This window comes from Cygnus olor, chromosome 1 (genome assembly GCF_009769625.2).
Source record: "Cygnus olor isolate bCygOlo1 chromosome 1, bCygOlo1.pri.v2, whole genome shotgun sequence".
Taxonomy (NCBI): Eukaryota; Metazoa; Chordata; class Aves; order Anseriformes; family Anatidae; genus Cygnus; species Cygnus olor.
Genome location: NC_049169.1, coordinates 164,334,762 through 164,352,328, shown reverse-complemented (window position 1 = coordinate 164,352,328; position 17,567 = coordinate 164,334,762). Strand labels below are relative to the sequence as shown.

The window sequence follows — 17,567 nt, the reverse complement described above, 5'->3', positions numbered from 1 at the left end:
TCCCTTTCCAGGGCACACTGCCACTCTTTGGTAGGGGACATGCTAGTTATGGGATTCACAGTCAGACCCACGTCAGCTGCAAAGCCAGCAGTGTTGTGTGTAAACTTCTGCTGGCAGAGATTCAGGCCAAACCACCGTGCTGGGTAGCAAGCCAGGCAGTGTGGTACAAGATGGTGGTTCCTTGTGGGTGCCTTGTGGAAACTGCAGGGCAGCATGGCAGCTGGGAGGGTAGTGGGCAGGCAGGGATATCTGTTACCCTCTGACTTGGTAAATTAGGAGAATTTGAGGAGAATTACAATGTAAGGAAGGAGGGAGAAAATCTGTTTAATCCTTGTCAGATAGGACATAATATTTCTAAAGACTTACATGTTTTGAGGTGTGTTGAGGGCCTGGTTTTGGTGAGACATTAGAGGCCGCAGTGCATCAAGATGGTTGTGGCCTTGCTTTCAGTGCTAGCCAGGACTGGAAGCAGCTTGACGGCAGGCATAAGCACTGTGCAACCTGCCTGGCAGATTGACCGCAAACAGCTTTATTATCTGTGGGTTTATCTATTTACAACTTTCAAGAGCTTGTGCTGATGTTTCCATTCTCTGGAGGCAGCGCACGTGGTGAGGCAGCCCTGCTGCAGAGCAGTAGAGGGCAGGGAGGGGATGAGCACTCTGCCCTCTGAAGAGGGCTCTTCAGAAGCAGCAAAATTGGAAATGGACTCTGGAAACTGGTTCTGGGGGCTGGCACCCTGAAACAGACTGTACCACCTGTCCCCCTTGAGCATGCTGGAAATCAGCAGTTTATTTCTAATGTTCAGTACTTGTGGCTGAATTCATCTGGGGTTTGAGAGGTAATTCCTCTGCTCCTGTTTTCAAACTCTGCTGAAAAGATTAAGGCTAAAATAGTGAAGAAGCAGTAAATGGAAAAAATAGAAAGAAAAAAATTGAAAGGTAGTTAGAAACACCATTATTCAAGTCTCTCAAACTATTGACAAAATAAGAAGGGGATAAATTCCCTGCACTCATGTGATGTAAACTGTTGTATTGGATCTATATTTAATTTGTAATTGAAACTTGGGAGGTAATTGATTAGACCAGAAATGAGTATTGTTCAGCAAACCCTGGGCCTTAAGCCTTAGCAAATTACTTGTGATCTTTTTTGAAAAGAAAGGTCAATATGTATCCCTTGACTGCTGCCTTTATAGGAGACGTGCTGAAGCCTTGTTTGTGCTAAGCAATTAAAAAAGCCATGTTTTCTATGAATTTCAAGTGATTTTTGGGTGGGTGATAAGAGTTTTTCTAAAATGGCATTGGAAAAGAAAAAATATTGTATATAACAGGCTAATTTTAATAGCTGGGTATATACTGAGTACTTCTTCAACATACCAGTGTGCTTATGTTATGTTCCTGTCATTGAAGAGTTCTTTTTTTCAAGATTCAGAGGAGGTTATGGCTGACAGCACAGCACAGATTTAAATTTATTGCAGACAGTTGAAAGCATCTCTGGCTAAAACTATTAGTATGAAAGGAATGCTGGAGTTATTTCCACCCCTTCAGTTGCCATTAGCTATCTCTGCTGAAGAGTTTTATCTCTGGAATGCATATATTTGAACTCATATTTTTCTTACTTTTAAAAATTAGTTCTATTTTTATTTCAATGCAAATGATTGCACCCAATTAAAAATATCTATGTATTTATTGTATCTTCATTCAAGTCCTTTATTTTTGTCTGTTGCTGGTTTTTTTTTTCCTATCTATATGTAGGTTCATCGAAGTCCCTAGTACATTCCAGTCATTACTAATAGTATCAGTATATTCAAAACAATAAATATTTCAAGCAAATGAACTTCATGTAGTCTTGTTTGCCTATTACAATGATCTCCATGCAGTGACTGTGAGACAATGACATTATTTAAACTAATGGGGTTCCAGCCTCTCTTCCGTTTGCATGAAGTCAAATAGATTTTTAATAGATATTTTAATGAACCATTGGAGCTATGCAGGCAAGGCTATGATGTTTCCTTCCTTCCTTCCTTCCTTCCTTCCTTCCTTCCTTCCTTCCTTCCTTCCTTCCTTCCTTCCTTCCTTCCTTCCTGTTTTGGAGTCTTTAGGTCAGGTTTCAATAAATATTTTTTAAGGGAAAAACTATCTCAAATGGAAGTGAACAGGCTGATACAGAAATCATGTAATGAGGATAGATGACTTTATTCTTAACCTACTGTGATGGTAAACATGTTCTTATAAATCCCATCTTTGATGTGCCTATTCATTTTGTAATAGTCTCAAAGGACTGCATCTGTGCAGGTCAAAAAAAGAAAAGCAAACCTTGGGATGAGGGCCAACAGCCCTGTTGTGACAGCAACACACATATATGCCGTCACATCCATGCTTCTTAAATGTATGTCCCTTCTCTAGCAGCTTAGTCTTGGAAAGAGCTAGTCAAACAAAAAGCCATAAAGCATGCCTGCAACTACACAAATACAAATGATGAAGAGTCCAGTCCTTGAATTCCTTCACTAGTCTTCTTTTATTTAGTGGTCTGGACATATCTATAGTGAATTGCAACAGTTAAGAGCAGGCACAGTTTGGTTTGCAGTCAGCTATAGATTTTTAGATTGAATTTTATCATAGTATTGCAGTGTTTTTCTTTCATGAAGAAAATGTATTTGAAAGATCACTCTTGGCCTCTGTCACTTAAAGTAAATGTTTTGGTGCTTTGTTATGATTCTGTGTTCCCCTCGCTGTAGCTATTTGTCATTTTTCATGTTATCAATGCAGCTGAAATTCTTGGATGAAAAGCAAGAGCTATATTTTCTTATAAATCACAGCAGAATGCCAAACACAGCTCTGACAAATGATACAATATGGACTGTGAAGTGTGATCTTTCTATACACAACGTTTACGATCTAACATCCCTACTGACCACCAGATAATAACATGTCCTGAAATCTGACAGTATAGAAATCCTTTTGCATGAATGCTCAAGGATTTAGGACTTAGGAGAAGATCATTGAAATCTCTTAAGAAAAACCTGATAAACTCAGTATTCTTAATCAGTCAATTTGTTGATTAACTGGATACTGTCAGTAAAGGTTTTTTGTATTTAATTTTTCATCTTTTGTCTGGGAAAGGTTGGGCACGTATTACAATTCAAATTACAATTTCTAGTTTCAAGGAGTTGGACTTGATGATCCTTATGGGTCCCTTCCAACTCGGGATATTCTATGATTCTATTAGGACTCAACTTACAGTCTTCCATTTTAAAGGGAAATGTTGTAATGGTACTAAAAAATATTCAATTTCAAAGAGGATGATGATATGAAATTTAGTGGGAAGAAGAACAAACGGGAATAATGGACAATAGTCTTTGAATATTTCTCCTTGCTCCTGGGTCAAACTCCTCATAAAGAGAAACCAAAGGAAATAAACATCAGATTTCTAACATAGTGAAGAATATATATTCACATAGATCAAGTGAACATCATATTGTTAGTCACTCAATATACTAGATATTAGCATTGTTGGGCAAAGATATTTTAGGTTGTTAGCATAAGTAAGACTTCTGTGTTCATACAGCATGTGAGTGTGCATGGATGTCTGATTGTCTGTCTGTTCCTCCTGATAACCTTTGAAAACATGAAGGTATTGCATTTATAAAAAGTTAAGTAAAACTAGATAGCTGTTTAGAAAAGAGAGCTTTCACTCTCTTTCAGCCACTCTGTTCAGCCACTGAGGTAAAAGCTTCAGAGGGAGTCTGACCCTTTTTGAGGAACCTGAAAATCCACACATGTTGGGTTGAGCGTGGGTGGAGGACCATGTGATCATCTCAAGATTAGCTTTCATTTGAAATTTTTATCTTGTCGCACATCTGAAAATCCAACCACAGACAACCCCTTGAGAAATAGGATTCATTATTTTAGCTTTTCTGAAATTACAGTTGCATGTATATTTTATAATTCCTTTATCAGATCTATAAAACTTGTTTACATTAAAAAAATATTCCAAGCTGTCTCATATTAAGGATGAAACTGAATTCAGTTTGGTAGGCTGGTCTTCTGCATTCCCTTTAGGGTTGTAGGCATTAATTTGCAAACTTCAAGAAAAGAGTCTGTACTAAACGGGATCTTCAAACATAATGCTTGTGCTTTTTCTTTTCTGATGTTAAAAAAGGTATTGTGTCTGTATCTGATAGCTGAAGATTCAAACTGTGCTGAACTTTTACAGATTTCAGCTCTTCTAACAGTACTTTAACTTTCCAAAGCTTTCCCATACATTCATTTTCAAGACACATTTATCTGCATTTGTAGATAATAAGAGCCCTTCTGTTGCAATTAAAAGCAGACAAGTTATTCATGATGTTAACAAGCGACGGACCCTTTTGCAAGATAACAGCTGGATAAAGAAGAGACCTGAAGAGGAAAGGTAGGAAAGGTCTGACGTACATTTCTTCTGTCTTTGGTTTAGCGTGCTATGTATATTTTCTGGGATTGTCCACTTATTCATGAATCATAGTACCTAAAATTACATAATTTTCATCAAATAACTATTACTTGCTCATCTTGATGAAATATTGATTGCCTTTTGGAACTATTAGTCTGTTGGACTTTCACTGACTTTTTTTTTCATCAGGACTTTCATGCAATGATTATTTAATGAGATGTAATGAGCATCTCAATCTTCTTCCCTACATGCAAAATACACATTTCTTATATTTTGGTTGCAAGAATACCATTTGACTCATTTTTACAGGTGTGAAGATTATAAATATTGACAAATCCTTTAAGGAACTTAGTGAAGTTGGAATCATTTGAAATTTACTGTAGTGCAAACTGGGACTTGTATTACAGTAGAAACTCCGTCTTGAGACCAGGCCCTCATTATTTGGTCCATGAACAGCACATAGGAAGAGATGATTCAGACATTCCAAAATGTCTGTAGTAATCTAATCTGGAGATGTGTAGTTGGTGTGCTACTGGTAAATGTCTGTAAAATCTTGTTGAGGACATAAATCTTTTGAAAAGCAAAAACAAAAAACAAAAGCAAAACCAAAAAACAACCACAAACAGTTTTTTATTTTTGATAATTCAAATTTTAACTAACCTCTCTCTTTCTTTTCCTTGAAGTGCTGATGAAAACTATGGAAGGGCAGTACTTAACCAGTACAAATCCCAAGATGGCCTACACAGGTATGGTAGACTGTCTAACTGTCTTTCTAATGATATTGGCAAAGAAAACTGAGGACCCTTTTACTATATCCTGTTTATAGCAAGAGCTTTCTTTAATCAATTATAGTGTAGTCATGCTTCCATTGTATATCTGTTCTTATTTCAAATCTGACTTAATTGTTGAGTCAGTGATTACAATGGATGCAGGGTTGGATTCGTTAACATCTGAATGGTCTGAAATTCTGTATGGTACTTTAATTTAAGACCTATATACTGTTTTATTTGTGACAAGTTGTTTGATAAAAACACTGACCAAATTGTCATTCTTAACCTTTTTTATAGCAGTAGCACAAATGAAAAGGAAGATCAAAAAGCTGTACTTGGACGATACAGGTCTGATACTACCTTGGACAGGTAGGGCTCTTTTCCATATGTATTGTATTTTGTGATTCTCATATGTATGAGTGAACTTAAACATGAAGGTGTGAATGAAATAAATTATATATTAATTTTTGTATTTATTAAGTGTCTAAATAGAAGATTATGTATGATTTTTGCATGAACTGTAAGTGAGACAAACAGAAATATGATTTGAGAAAAGGTTCTTTTTGACATCTTGCTCTTCTTCCTTTGTATCAATTTCTGTGAATTCTTGTGCTAATAAATGTACATATCCTTGTGCAGATGAACTATCCACTTTCCTGCTTGTCAAGCTATAAATCAGAATCCTATCTCCAGTAGTCAAGCACAACATGTCTAAAACCACAGCTCTTTGCAAATCTTTGCTGCCACTTCATAGCGTGATCAGTACAAATATCAGAACCATATGCTTATCTTAAAGGTGTTTAATTTGAATGTCCTCTCCAGCCTTGACCTCTGTCAAGACATGACTACATCTGTATTTACAGATTCTTTCTGCATCACTTCTTCAAAATTCAGTCAACATTAATATCTGGTATCTGAAACACCCCGAGTCTATCAGTACCAGAATTTAAATGCACACTCTGGAAAATGTGCACACATTTGGTTGGATCTTGGCTCTTTGTAATTTTGTTCAATGATCCTTGCTTCTTGTGTTGTAGGAAACAATGAAAAATTGTTGTATAAAATCTAGTGTATCCATGGAAGGCTGGAATAGAATGGGCTACAGAGCTCTTTATCACCCCTCCATCAATTATTCCATGGGCTGATGGATACAGGCTCCTACTGTATTTGCTTCCTCATTATGAGGAAGCCAGTCTGTAACCTTATTTTACCTATTGCTCTTCTCCATATCTTTTCTATTTCCGTATTAGTCTTTTTGATCTTAGGATCCACTTCAGAACATACGTTCTATATGTACAAGAGTATAACAATAGCTTCAGGTTCATTTGTTATTCCTTTTCTTCATAATATTGAATTTGCTCTTTTGAGTGCTGCTGAGAATTGAGCTGTCGTTTTCACAATATTGTATGTATAACTCCAAGACCTCTTTCCTGAGTGATAATAGCTAGCTCAGAGATCAATTGTTTTTCTTGACAGGCATTACTTTGCATCTAAGAAAAATGAATGTCATCTGCCATTTTAGAAATCTGACATTTTAGCAGATGACTTCTGAAAGCCGTGCCAGTCAGCATTTATTTTGACTGCCATGAGTTAGTGTTTTGGCAAGCAACATCATCTCACTTTTCTTTTCCAGATAATTTCTGAGCATATGGAAAAAACACAGGTCTTGTACAGATCCCTCCTTCCATTCTGAAAAAAAATGCCATTTATTCCAAACCTTTGTTTCTGACTTTTTAACCAGTTATTTGTTCATGAAAGAACCTCCTCTATTACCATGTAGTAGATGAGCTTATTTAAAAGTCTTTAACAAGGAAGTTTCTATGAGTCTATCTGGAAATTCAAGTAGAATATATCAGCTACATCACACTTACACACACACTCATTGACTTCAAAACTATTTTAAAGCTTTAATTTCCTGCATAGAATCCCTGACTATTACTTCAGACATTGTAGGGCAATTCCGGTTTCTCCAGTGTTGCTGAACAGCATTGTTCTTTGGGATGTACACATCTCTATCTCTCTATGACTTTTTGTTCTATGCTAAGATAAAGATGCCTGCAGTATTTTAGGTTGTAAGCTGCCTGTCTTTGTGTTCTCATACACACAAATATCTAAGATAAATAGTTCTTATTATGCAACAGATGACAAAAAAGAGAATACATAGAGAAAAGATTATACGTGTGAATATGCATTTCTCTTAACTAATGTGGAATATGTCAATTAATGGAGTGAATAATGTTGGTTCTGTCTTAAAATTATCAAAATGAGGAAGCTCTAGTCAAGTAGTTTATTTTTTCTGTCATCACTCATCTTCTCAAAACTGAAGTATAGCCATTCCAGGATTAATTTGTGCACACCCATTGCCAGCAGGCACTTCTGCAAGGGAGGACCACATGTTCTGCATCTCCTCAAACTTGCAACCTAAGGCAAAAAAGGGTGTGTTGATGTATTTTCCTTAAACACCTCTTTGTAGCCTGCAGTCAAATTTGGTACTTCTGCTTCCTCTTTGAAGGATGTTCTCCACCAGGTACAATACCCTCATTTTATTATAAATTGTTTCTGGCAAGCATACCCATAGTAAAGAAAATCCCAAGCTTAGAATAAACTAGTCTCCAGAACAGCCATGTTGTTTAGTTGCCTAAATTGTTAAAAAAAAAAAGGCGCATAAAGAAGCATTTTTTTTTTCATTTCTTTTCAAAACTTTTCTTTTCAAAAGGCATAGTTGAAAAATGGAGTATGATTCTGCAATGTAGAATAAAATCTAAAGCTCTGTTCCAGCTTGACAGTTCTTGAGAAGAATATCCTCAGTATTCTCAATATTGGAGATCTCTCTCAGCTGTTTATCAAGTTATTGTAAGTCATGTTGTCTACATGGAAAATAATTTGTTTCTAGCTGAGATGTTGTAAAATGGTAATCTGCTATCCTGCAAAAGGTGTGTGAAAGCTACCAGTTTTTAAGCCAGAGATTGGAACATCTTTCCACTCTTATACTTTATATGTCTTGTGGCCATGACTGTAGTATTCCAAAGGAAAAGAATTTTAAGAATATGGTTCTATCTGGATGAATGTCTTTTCAATACCAATTTTTCAAAATGGCAAATGGTCATTGAAGTTCTATTGAAAAAGTTCAGAAATAAACTGTTTGAGGAACAGAGGAGTAATATTTGGTTCTTCACAACACGTAGAAATCTGACAGTGAAAGAATATCTACAAGCCATTTTAAGTACAGCTCTGCTTCCTGGATACTGCCATTTCCATATTCAAAGAACCTATTTTTTGATATGAATTTAGCCTAGCCCAATATTTACAAAATTTGAACTTCAGTTTTAGTATTAACGTCCTGGAACAGATGTTGGGGATGACTACATGTTTGCACCATTGGTTGCAAGCATAAGGACAGCTGACCTGTTAGAGATCCACAGCTTAACTGCAGTAGATGCACATATACTTGTACTGGCATGTAGATCTACACATATCACAGAGAAAAATTGCAACATTCAGATGGGAGGAAAAATTTTATTTATCCATTTATTCCTCTCTTATAAGTAGCAACTAGCTAAATGTTAAACAAAAGATGGGAGAAAGCTTAAAAATCAGATAGTGACAATTAAAATAATGTTGCTGTTTTTCCAAGTGCTAAATGCTACTATGTCCAGAATAACTTCCAGGAAGAATAAATACTAACTGCATTTATAGCAGTCAAATCACAGGATATGGAACTGAAGCAAAAAACAAACAAACAAACAAACAAAAAACCCACATTCATTGTCTGCTTTATTAATAATCTAATCCTTTGAACTGGTAGAAATTGTTAGAAAAGGAATTGAGAGCAAACCAGACACCACTGTTCAGTCATGGTATGAACCAATTCTGCACATCTGTAGTGGTTTTACTCGGGTAGGCGGCCGAGCTCCACCACAACCGCTCTCTCACTCCCCCTCCTCAAAGAGGAACGGGGAGAAAATATGATGAAAACGGCTCAAGGGTTGAGATAAGGACGAGGAGATCACGCAGTAATTATCGTGATGGGCAAAACGGACTCAGCATAGGGAGACAGTAAGATTTATTACCTATTACTAACAAGCTAGAGAAGTGAGAAACAAATGAAAGAAACCAAAAGCATCTTCCCCCTCATCCACCCTCGTCCACCTCCACCCCCTGAGTGGCATGGGGGAACGGGGGTTACGGTCATTCTATAGCGCTTCTTCTCCGCTGCTCCTTCTTGGTCACTCTCGTCCCCTGTGCTGTGGGGTCCCTCCCACAGGATGCAGTCCTTGCTGAACTGATCCGACGTGGGCTGCCCACAGGCAGCAGCTCTTCAAGAACTGCTCCAGATATGGGTCCGTACCACCGGGTCCATCCCTCAGGAGCGAACTGCTCCAACCTGGATCCCCCACGGGCACCAGCTCCTGCCAGGTCACCTGCTCCTGCGTGGGCTCCTCTCCACGGGCTACAGGTCTGGCCCGGAATCTGCTCCGGCAGGGGTCTTCCACAGGCCGCAGCCTCCATTGGTGCAGGTCCACCTGCTCCACCATGGTCTCCTCCACAGGCTGCAGCGTGGAACCCTGCTCCACCGTGGTACTCCATGGGCTGCAGGGGGACAGCCTGCTTCACCATGGTCCTCACCACAGGCCGCAGGGGACTTCTGCTCCGGTGCCTGGAGCACCTCTCCCCCTCCTTCTTCACTGACCTTGGCGCCTGCAAGGCTGTTCCTCACTCCTCTCACTCTCCCAGCTGCTGTGTGGCGCAGCGTTTTTTGATTTTTTTTGTTTGTTTTTTTTTGTTTGTTTGTTTTTTTCCCTGTCTTAAATATGCTCTCACAGAGGCGCAAAACAACATCGCTTATTGGCTCAGCTCTGGTCAGCACTGGGGCCCTTACCAAACATGGGGCAGCTTCTAGATTCTTCTCACAGAAGCCACCCCTATGGCCCCCTGCTACCAAAACCTTGCCATGTAAACCCACTACAACATCTTGAACACTGAATGCAATATTCACTTATGTGAAGAAAATACAACAGAACCAGATTAAAAAAAAAAGGGGGGGGGGAAGGTCCGAAGGTATGTTTGCAGGTACAGAATAGCGTTCATATGCGGAATGTCTGAAGAGAAAAAAAAAAACTCAGTTCGGAAAAGAGTGTGGTGTAGGGAAAGTGAGTAAGGAAGAAGAATTTGCTATTTATTTCACTTTAAGAAATAGGAAAAGGTGTAGGTAATGATTAAAAATAAATAAATAAATTTGTTTTTCACTTAACACATATACTTATTATAGGAATCACCGTTGTAGGATATTGTTGAGTTCAGATGTTTAAATCGGTTTAGAGAAATGTTAGATGGATAAATGGATTACTGATCCAAAGGTGTCTGTTGGAGACAGCACTGTGTGCGCAAACGGATATTTTTTAATCACTGCTTATCAGAAGCTGAAAAGTTTTACAAGTAAAAGTTAACATCATAGTTACCTTTCTTTGCCTTTTTTCAAAATATTGCTACATTGAGCAGCAGTAGAGTAGGATGCCAGAGGGGCCCTTTAAGTCTTATCTAAAATGAGAAAATACATCACTACCTAAAGTATTGTGCTTAAATCTTGAAAACTTGAAATGAAACTCTGATAAAATGCTGGTTCATTGGATAGCTGTGAATTAGAACACTCATGTTTGCATCCACAGCAACGTTTGCAAGTTTAGTGAGACCTCTAGTGATCTTTTGAGTAACTGTAACTGCCAGTCACAGTTACAAGATGCCCATGGTATGAGGTAGTTATCTGCACAATTAAATTTAACAGATTGTGCCCCAGAGCCCACTTGAAGGGTTTCCATTAAATACTTGTAATACATGGCTGACAGTGGCATACAAAAAGTTTTGTACATAATATTGCATTATAGTTGTAGACTTAATTATTTTGTATCTTCTATTGTAGCTTCTGTAGTATAGATGTGAATACATAACTAAGTAAAATTATGTAATTTATATATGTAAATAAGTTGTGGCTCAAAGTATTCTTCAGCTAATTTATCAGAATATTTAAGACAAACACCTCAACTTAGTACTTGTGATCTGTTTAAATACATATCAATTTATATTTGAGAATTTTGTACTCTCCTTATTCTTATTAAAGGATATTCTGTCTGTCTACACATGGTCCTGCTGTCTACACGTCTACACATCCAGCCTGCTCTAGTAAACCTTGTTTAAGCAGGGGGGCTGGACCGGATGACCTCCAGAGGTCCCTTCCAACCTTAACCAATCTGTGACTCCATTTTTGGAATGAAAATTGAAATATATCAGTATTTAAGCTATGTTTCAGCTAGGATAGCAACATAATGCTTTCTGTGAAACTGTGGATGGGTTTTGGGCAGCAACTGTAGAATCCATTAAGGGCTTAAAAAATCACGTTGGTTTTAGTGTAAACTGAATGGCTTAATAAAATCCATTTAGGCTAAAACAATCTAACTGCTGTGATGGATATTGCTCCTACAGGTCAATACTACGCTTTATCATGGATTTTACACTAGAGTATTTTCAAATCATTTTGATCTCTAAAAACCATAAAGAAGACAAGACTTGCATCTCTCAAGGGATAGTGAGGGAGATGGAAAGGGGTTTTTGTACTGCTTCCCTGAAAATCATTGCCTTCTTTCTAGTATTCCAATCTAATTTAAAGGAATTGTTATCTACTCTGTTCTGTTCTATTCCATAAATTAACTGTTGCGGCAATAAAGCTTGATATATTATTCAGTGTATGAACTTAATCTTTTAAAACAGTTTTTTTTTTTTTTTCCAGTGAGCTACTTAGACTGTTTGTATATTAATACACTAAATTTATATTAAGTCTACTTCTCTTCTAAACATATAGAGATACTGATGATTTTTTTAATCTGTACACAGGGCAAAGTGATACTTCATTTTTAAATTTTATTCAAATTGGTTTTAAATAAAGATCTAGGGTATGTATTACAAATAATGTCTGTTTTTTGTTTGTTTGTTTTTTTCTTTACAGAATTCCAGGCAGAAGTGATATTGATAACATAAATAAGTCTCCCACTCTGAATAATAAACAAAACAACAGGTAAGAGTTTTGAAACTTTATCATCTAAGTATTATATAGCATTTATCGTATATTCATCTAAGTTACATATATGTATCAAGAATATATAGAGAATTTGTATGGTATATAGCTTAACAGTAGGCTTCATTTCACCATCTGTCATCTGGAATGTAGTCATCCATATCTAAGTTATCATAGACTCTTTTTACAGTCAGTGAGACGAAAAGGAGTCTTTTGGAGGACAATTCATCTGATGTCTTTCAGATGTTTTCTTATTCTTCAGAGTAAGAGGAATTTTCCCCCAGAACTGCCACATTTCTCCACATAGATTAAAACAAGGACCAGCTCAGATTTACAAATTTACATTCATAAACATTTAAGAAACACGGGATTTTAGATACGAAGCAGATACAAAAAAGAAAGAATATTTTGAAACTAGTTCGATGTCATTATGTTCTAGAGCTCTATATATGTCTGCATGAATTCTATCAAATACAGTTTTTCTGAGGAAGATCTACATGAAAAAAAAAATCTACTTCATGTTTTCAGTGGAAAATACCATTGAATATTGACCAATGGAAAACTTGAGAATCAAAATGTAAAATATATTTTTTGTTGATAGCAAGGCTAACTAATTTTTCCAATTGAAAGCAAATAGAAAATGTAGGGTTTATTTGACAGATTTTCTCTTCTCAGAAGATCCCTTTTTCATTTTGAACAGGTTGAAGCATATTTTTCATTTGAAATAAGATAGTATAAAATCTTTGATATGTTATAAATAAGTCAGTTGTGGTGCAGAAGTGGCCACGATATATATAACATGTTTCAACATTACTGAAAATTTATTTTCTAAAGAACTTAAAGCTCTATTAATTGATTTCTTTTTATTGTTATTATTATTTAAAAAGTGGAAGTCAAAAAAGCTGAGTTGCCATACTTGTAAAGGAATAAATATATTACTGTGTGCCTTCAGCAATGTCAGTAGAGTTCTACAAGCAATAAATTGAAATGAATACAATTGCTAGTGAAGACTGAGCCCAGCAATTAAATGGTATCTTATGAAGTGCTGAGATTTCACTCTGAAGAGCAAATGAGTATCTCTGGCATTTAAGGTTCAAGCAAGGTCATTTTTTTTTAAATTATGATTTTGTACCATAATGTTGTAAATCATAGTGATGACGATGTATGAAATATCATATAAATTGGATTTTGTGTTATTTTGTATGGAGATAATTTATGAATCCTACCATGAATTCTGAAGTGACACTTAAGTGAGACATATATATATATATTTATATATATTTATATATATATATAAAAATATATTTTTTTCCTGCCAGACAGTGATAAATAAGTTGTTAAAACTCTGTTCTTCAATTATTCTCATTACATTAAGAATTGAAGATAGCAAGACAATAACTTTTTGATGAACTTTATGAGAAAAATCACTGACTTGGAATTTCTGTAGTAAGAAATATGAGGGATATCAGCTCCGTTTACAGGCATATCATATAATAGAGCAGCATTGACATAATTAAGTAAGAAACATAAAATTTAAGGTACAAAACCCAAAGATATTAACATTTTAGCAGTTGGAGCCTGAAGTGTAGATATAGAAGTAAAGGTTTTCAGAAGTCAGAAATGAATATCAAGTAAAGACATTTTTAAGCATCAGAATACCTTACAGTGTTCCAAATTTGATGTCCTTTGAAGTGTTTCCAAAATTTCAGTTGGCCTATGTAAACATAATTAGACCATACCAGAAAGTTATATCTTTCTGATAAAGGAAATTTCATTTTTTATCCTTGTTTTCTTATTTTAAATGGTGCACTTATTGAAGATGATTGACTGACTGAATGAATTATATTTCCTTAACAGACAATCTTGGACTCCTAATGCATCATCCACAAACACTGCTGCCACTTCTCCAATCAAGAAAAAAAGGTATTCATTGCCACATTGTTTGATTGCCAGAGGATATATAGCACTGAATTATATAGCACTGAATTATTATAGCACCTCATTATATTATAGCACCTCAGTATTGTATCACAATTGTACTGAAAAACTTTTTCCTCTATCAAGCTCTAACTTTTCTGCAAGCATGAGGAAGAACTCATCTTTTCCATGCTCTGTCTTTTTCCTTAGGAGTACTGTATTGCAAGATTGCCTCTGTACAGCCAATTTGTGAGCTTTGCGGACATAGCACAATAGATGCTAATTCTTCACTGCAGCCCCTAACTCAGCAAGAGCGTGTCTTTTCAGTGTCTAAGTTTAAAGAACTGTAGCTCACGCTAATTGCAACCAGCTGAAATCTCTGATGCCAAACCTGACCTTGTGCTGTTTTCAGTACATATGAACTACATAAAGGTTTTTGGCATGTTACAAAGCTAGCTTTAAAAATTTGTATTTCAGATAGTATTGTCTGAACAAGAGAAAAAAAATAGGGTTTAGAACAAAGAACTACATTTTTTATTTAAAATGTACTGCTGGGGAAAGCTGTACTTTCATCACAGAATCCTAGAATAGTTTGGGTTGGAAAGGACCTTAAAGCTCATCTAGTTCCAACCACCCTGCCATGGGGTCATTGAAGTCATGTTTGCTGTCTCCGATCACTTCCATGTCTTCCATATGTCTTAACATGGTTTCCAGGAGGATCTGCTCCATGATCTTACTGGTCACAGAGGTGAGGCTGACCTGTCTTGTAGTTCCCTGTGTTCTCCGTTCCACCCTTTTAAAAAAATGGGGTATTGTTTCCCCTTTTGCAGTCACTGGGGACTTCACCTGACTGCTATGACTTTTCAAATGTGATTTATAGTGACTTAGCAACTTCATCTGCCAGTTCCCTCAGGATGTAATACCTCAGGGTATCTCAGTAGGTCCTGTGGACTTGTGAACATTTAGGTTCCTCACAGGGTCTTGAACTTGATTTTCTCCTAAGCGGTGTAGGACTTCATTCCTTCAGATCCTTCTTCTTATTCTTCATGTTCTAGTCAAGTTTAGCTCTATCTGTACTTTGTCTTTCCTGATTCCATCCCTATACTCCCAAGCCATATCCCTATAATCTTCCTAGGATGTATGACCCTTCCTCCACTGCTAATACATTACCTTATTGTGTTCTAGTTTGGTTAATAGGTCCTGACTCAGTCATACTGGTCTCCTGTCTTCCTTGCCTGATTTCTTGCATGTTGGAATTGAGAGCTTTTCTGTCCTAAGAAAAATGTCTTTTCTGCTCCTTTATCCCTGAGGGCAATTTCCCAGGTGTACTCTCCATTAGTCCTTTAAACAATTTAAAGTTTGCCTTCCTGAGCTTTAGGGTCCTGACTATACTTTTTCCTTGACCTATATCCCTCAAAATGGTAAATTCTACTAGGGCACAGTCACTGCAGACCAGGTTACCTCCAGTCTTGTGCTCTTCCATAAGTTCCTCTGCACTGGTGAGCAACAGGTCCAGCAACACTTCTCCTCTGGTTGTGCTTTCAATCCTCTGGACTTTGATTAGAGGACTGGAGCACCTGTCGTACGAGGACAGGCTGAGAGAGCTGGGCCTGTTTAGCCTGGAAAAGAGAAGACTGAGGGGAGAGCTCATCACTATGTATGTAAATATCTCAGGGGAGGGTGTTGCAAGGATGGAGCCAGTCTCTTTTCAGTTGTGCCCAGCGACAGGACAAGAGCCAACGGGCACAAACTGAAGCACAGGAGATTCCGGCTGAATATGAGAGGACACTTCTTTACTGTGAGGGTGACAGAGCACTGGAACAGGTTGCCCAGAGAGGTTATGGAGTCTCCTTCTCTGGAGATATTCAAAACCTGCCTGGATGCCATCCTGTGCAATGTGCTCTAGGTGATCCTGCTCAGCAGGGGGGTTGGACTGGATGATCTTCAGGGGTCCCTTCCAACCTTGTCCATTCTGTGATTCTGTGAATAGGAAGTTATCTTCAACACTCTTGAGGAGTCTCCCAGGCTGTTTGCAGCTTTCTGCACCACTTTTCCAGCAGATGCCAGGGAGGTTGAAGTCCCATAGCAGGATCAGTGTGGGTGAGCATGATGCTTCCTGTAGTTGAAGAAAGAACTCTTCATCAACACCCTCCTCTTGATCAGGCAGCATGTGGTAAATACCAACCAAGAAGTTTCCTTTGTTGGCTTGATACCCAGTTTTCACCCATAAGTTCTCAATCTGTGTGTGGCTGTTTTTTAGAGACAGCTCTGTGCAATCAATCCTGTTGTTTTAGTTTGTTTGTTTTTGCATAGAGGGCAACCTCCCACTACCTTTCCTTCCTTGCCTGTCCCTTCTGAACAGATTATAGAAGCTGATTGCAGCACTCTAATCATGTGATTCATCCCACCACATTTCAGTGATAGAGATCAGATCATAGCTTTCCAGCTGGACAGTGGCTACCAGCTCCTCCTGTTACAGACACTTCAATTGGACTGTCTAACTTTTCTGGCAGAACCTTTTTGGAGGGCTGGGGAGCATTCCTCACTACTCTGGTAGGTGCATTCTTCCACCTTGTAGCTTGCAAGTATACAAGTGTCACAGCTTTGAACCCCACCGCCCAAGTTCATTAGGTTAAAGCCCAATTCACTAAGTCAACCAACCTGCCAGTGAAGATTCTTCTTCCTTTCCCGATCAGGTGGATCCCATGTCTCTCCAGTGATCTGTTTTTGTTGAGATTCATTACGTGATCAAAGAATCCAAAGCCCTGGTTATAGCTACATAGCCAGGTGTAAATCTGCATGAGTACAATTCCTCCCACACTCCTATCTCTGGCAATATACAGGAGGCTATCTCTTGGGCCCCCATCCCTTCACTTGTGCGCCCAGGTCTGTGAAGCCCTGCTTTATGTATCCTTTCCAGTTACAAATTCTGTCTTTGATTTTCTTTTCCATATTCCATGTGCAAACATTATGGTCAGCAGTATTATGAAAGTAGAAATTAGAATGTCATTGTCTTCATATTAAAAACCTTAATTCAGTGGAAGTTTATGGTGTTTTCAGCCCAAGTAGCTCTCTCCAGGCCCTTTGAATATGTGAAAGGCAATCACTGAATTGCATTGTTTATGGTACAATTGCTTTTTCTACACAAACAACTACTTGAGTGATAAGTTTGAGGAAAATTAAAAAAAGACCTGAAGGTGTCTGTGATGCTTATAAGGCATCTAAAACCAGCCTGAATGTGTTTCTTGGGTTGGTATTTGACACCCTCTGCTTTGTACATTCTGTTGGATTGTGTTTTCCAAGAATGATCCACTTAATTTTGAATCATTCATGTTGCAGAAAAGACCTGCGGAAGTCTGAAAATGAGTCAGAAAATACATTTTATA

General features: G+C 37.6%; 1 protein-coding gene across 36 annotated transcripts in view; it reads left to right on the top strand.

Moving 5' to 3' along the window:
- Window positions 1–17,567, top strand: part of SCEL (sciellin) — an 82,167-nt gene that overhangs the window by 30,617 nt on the left and 33,983 nt on the right. For 30 of the 36 annotated variants that reach the window (XM_040539275.1, XM_040539264.1, XM_040539340.1 and 27 more), the window contains 5 exons: window positions 4,296–4,410; window positions 5,112–5,174; window positions 5,496–5,567; window positions 12,196–12,264; window positions 14,122–14,187. In XM_040539275.1, the coding sequence (XP_040395209.1) occupies window positions 4,296–4,410; window positions 5,112–5,174; window positions 5,496–5,567; window positions 12,196–12,264; window positions 14,122–14,187 (385 nt within the window). The remainder of the gene's footprint in view (window positions 1–4,295; window positions 4,411–5,111; window positions 5,175–5,495; window positions 5,568–12,195; window positions 12,265–14,121; window positions 14,188–17,567) is intronic. The other 6 variants (XM_040539375.1, XM_040539382.1, XM_040539424.1 and 3 more) reach the window with 1 other exon arrangement.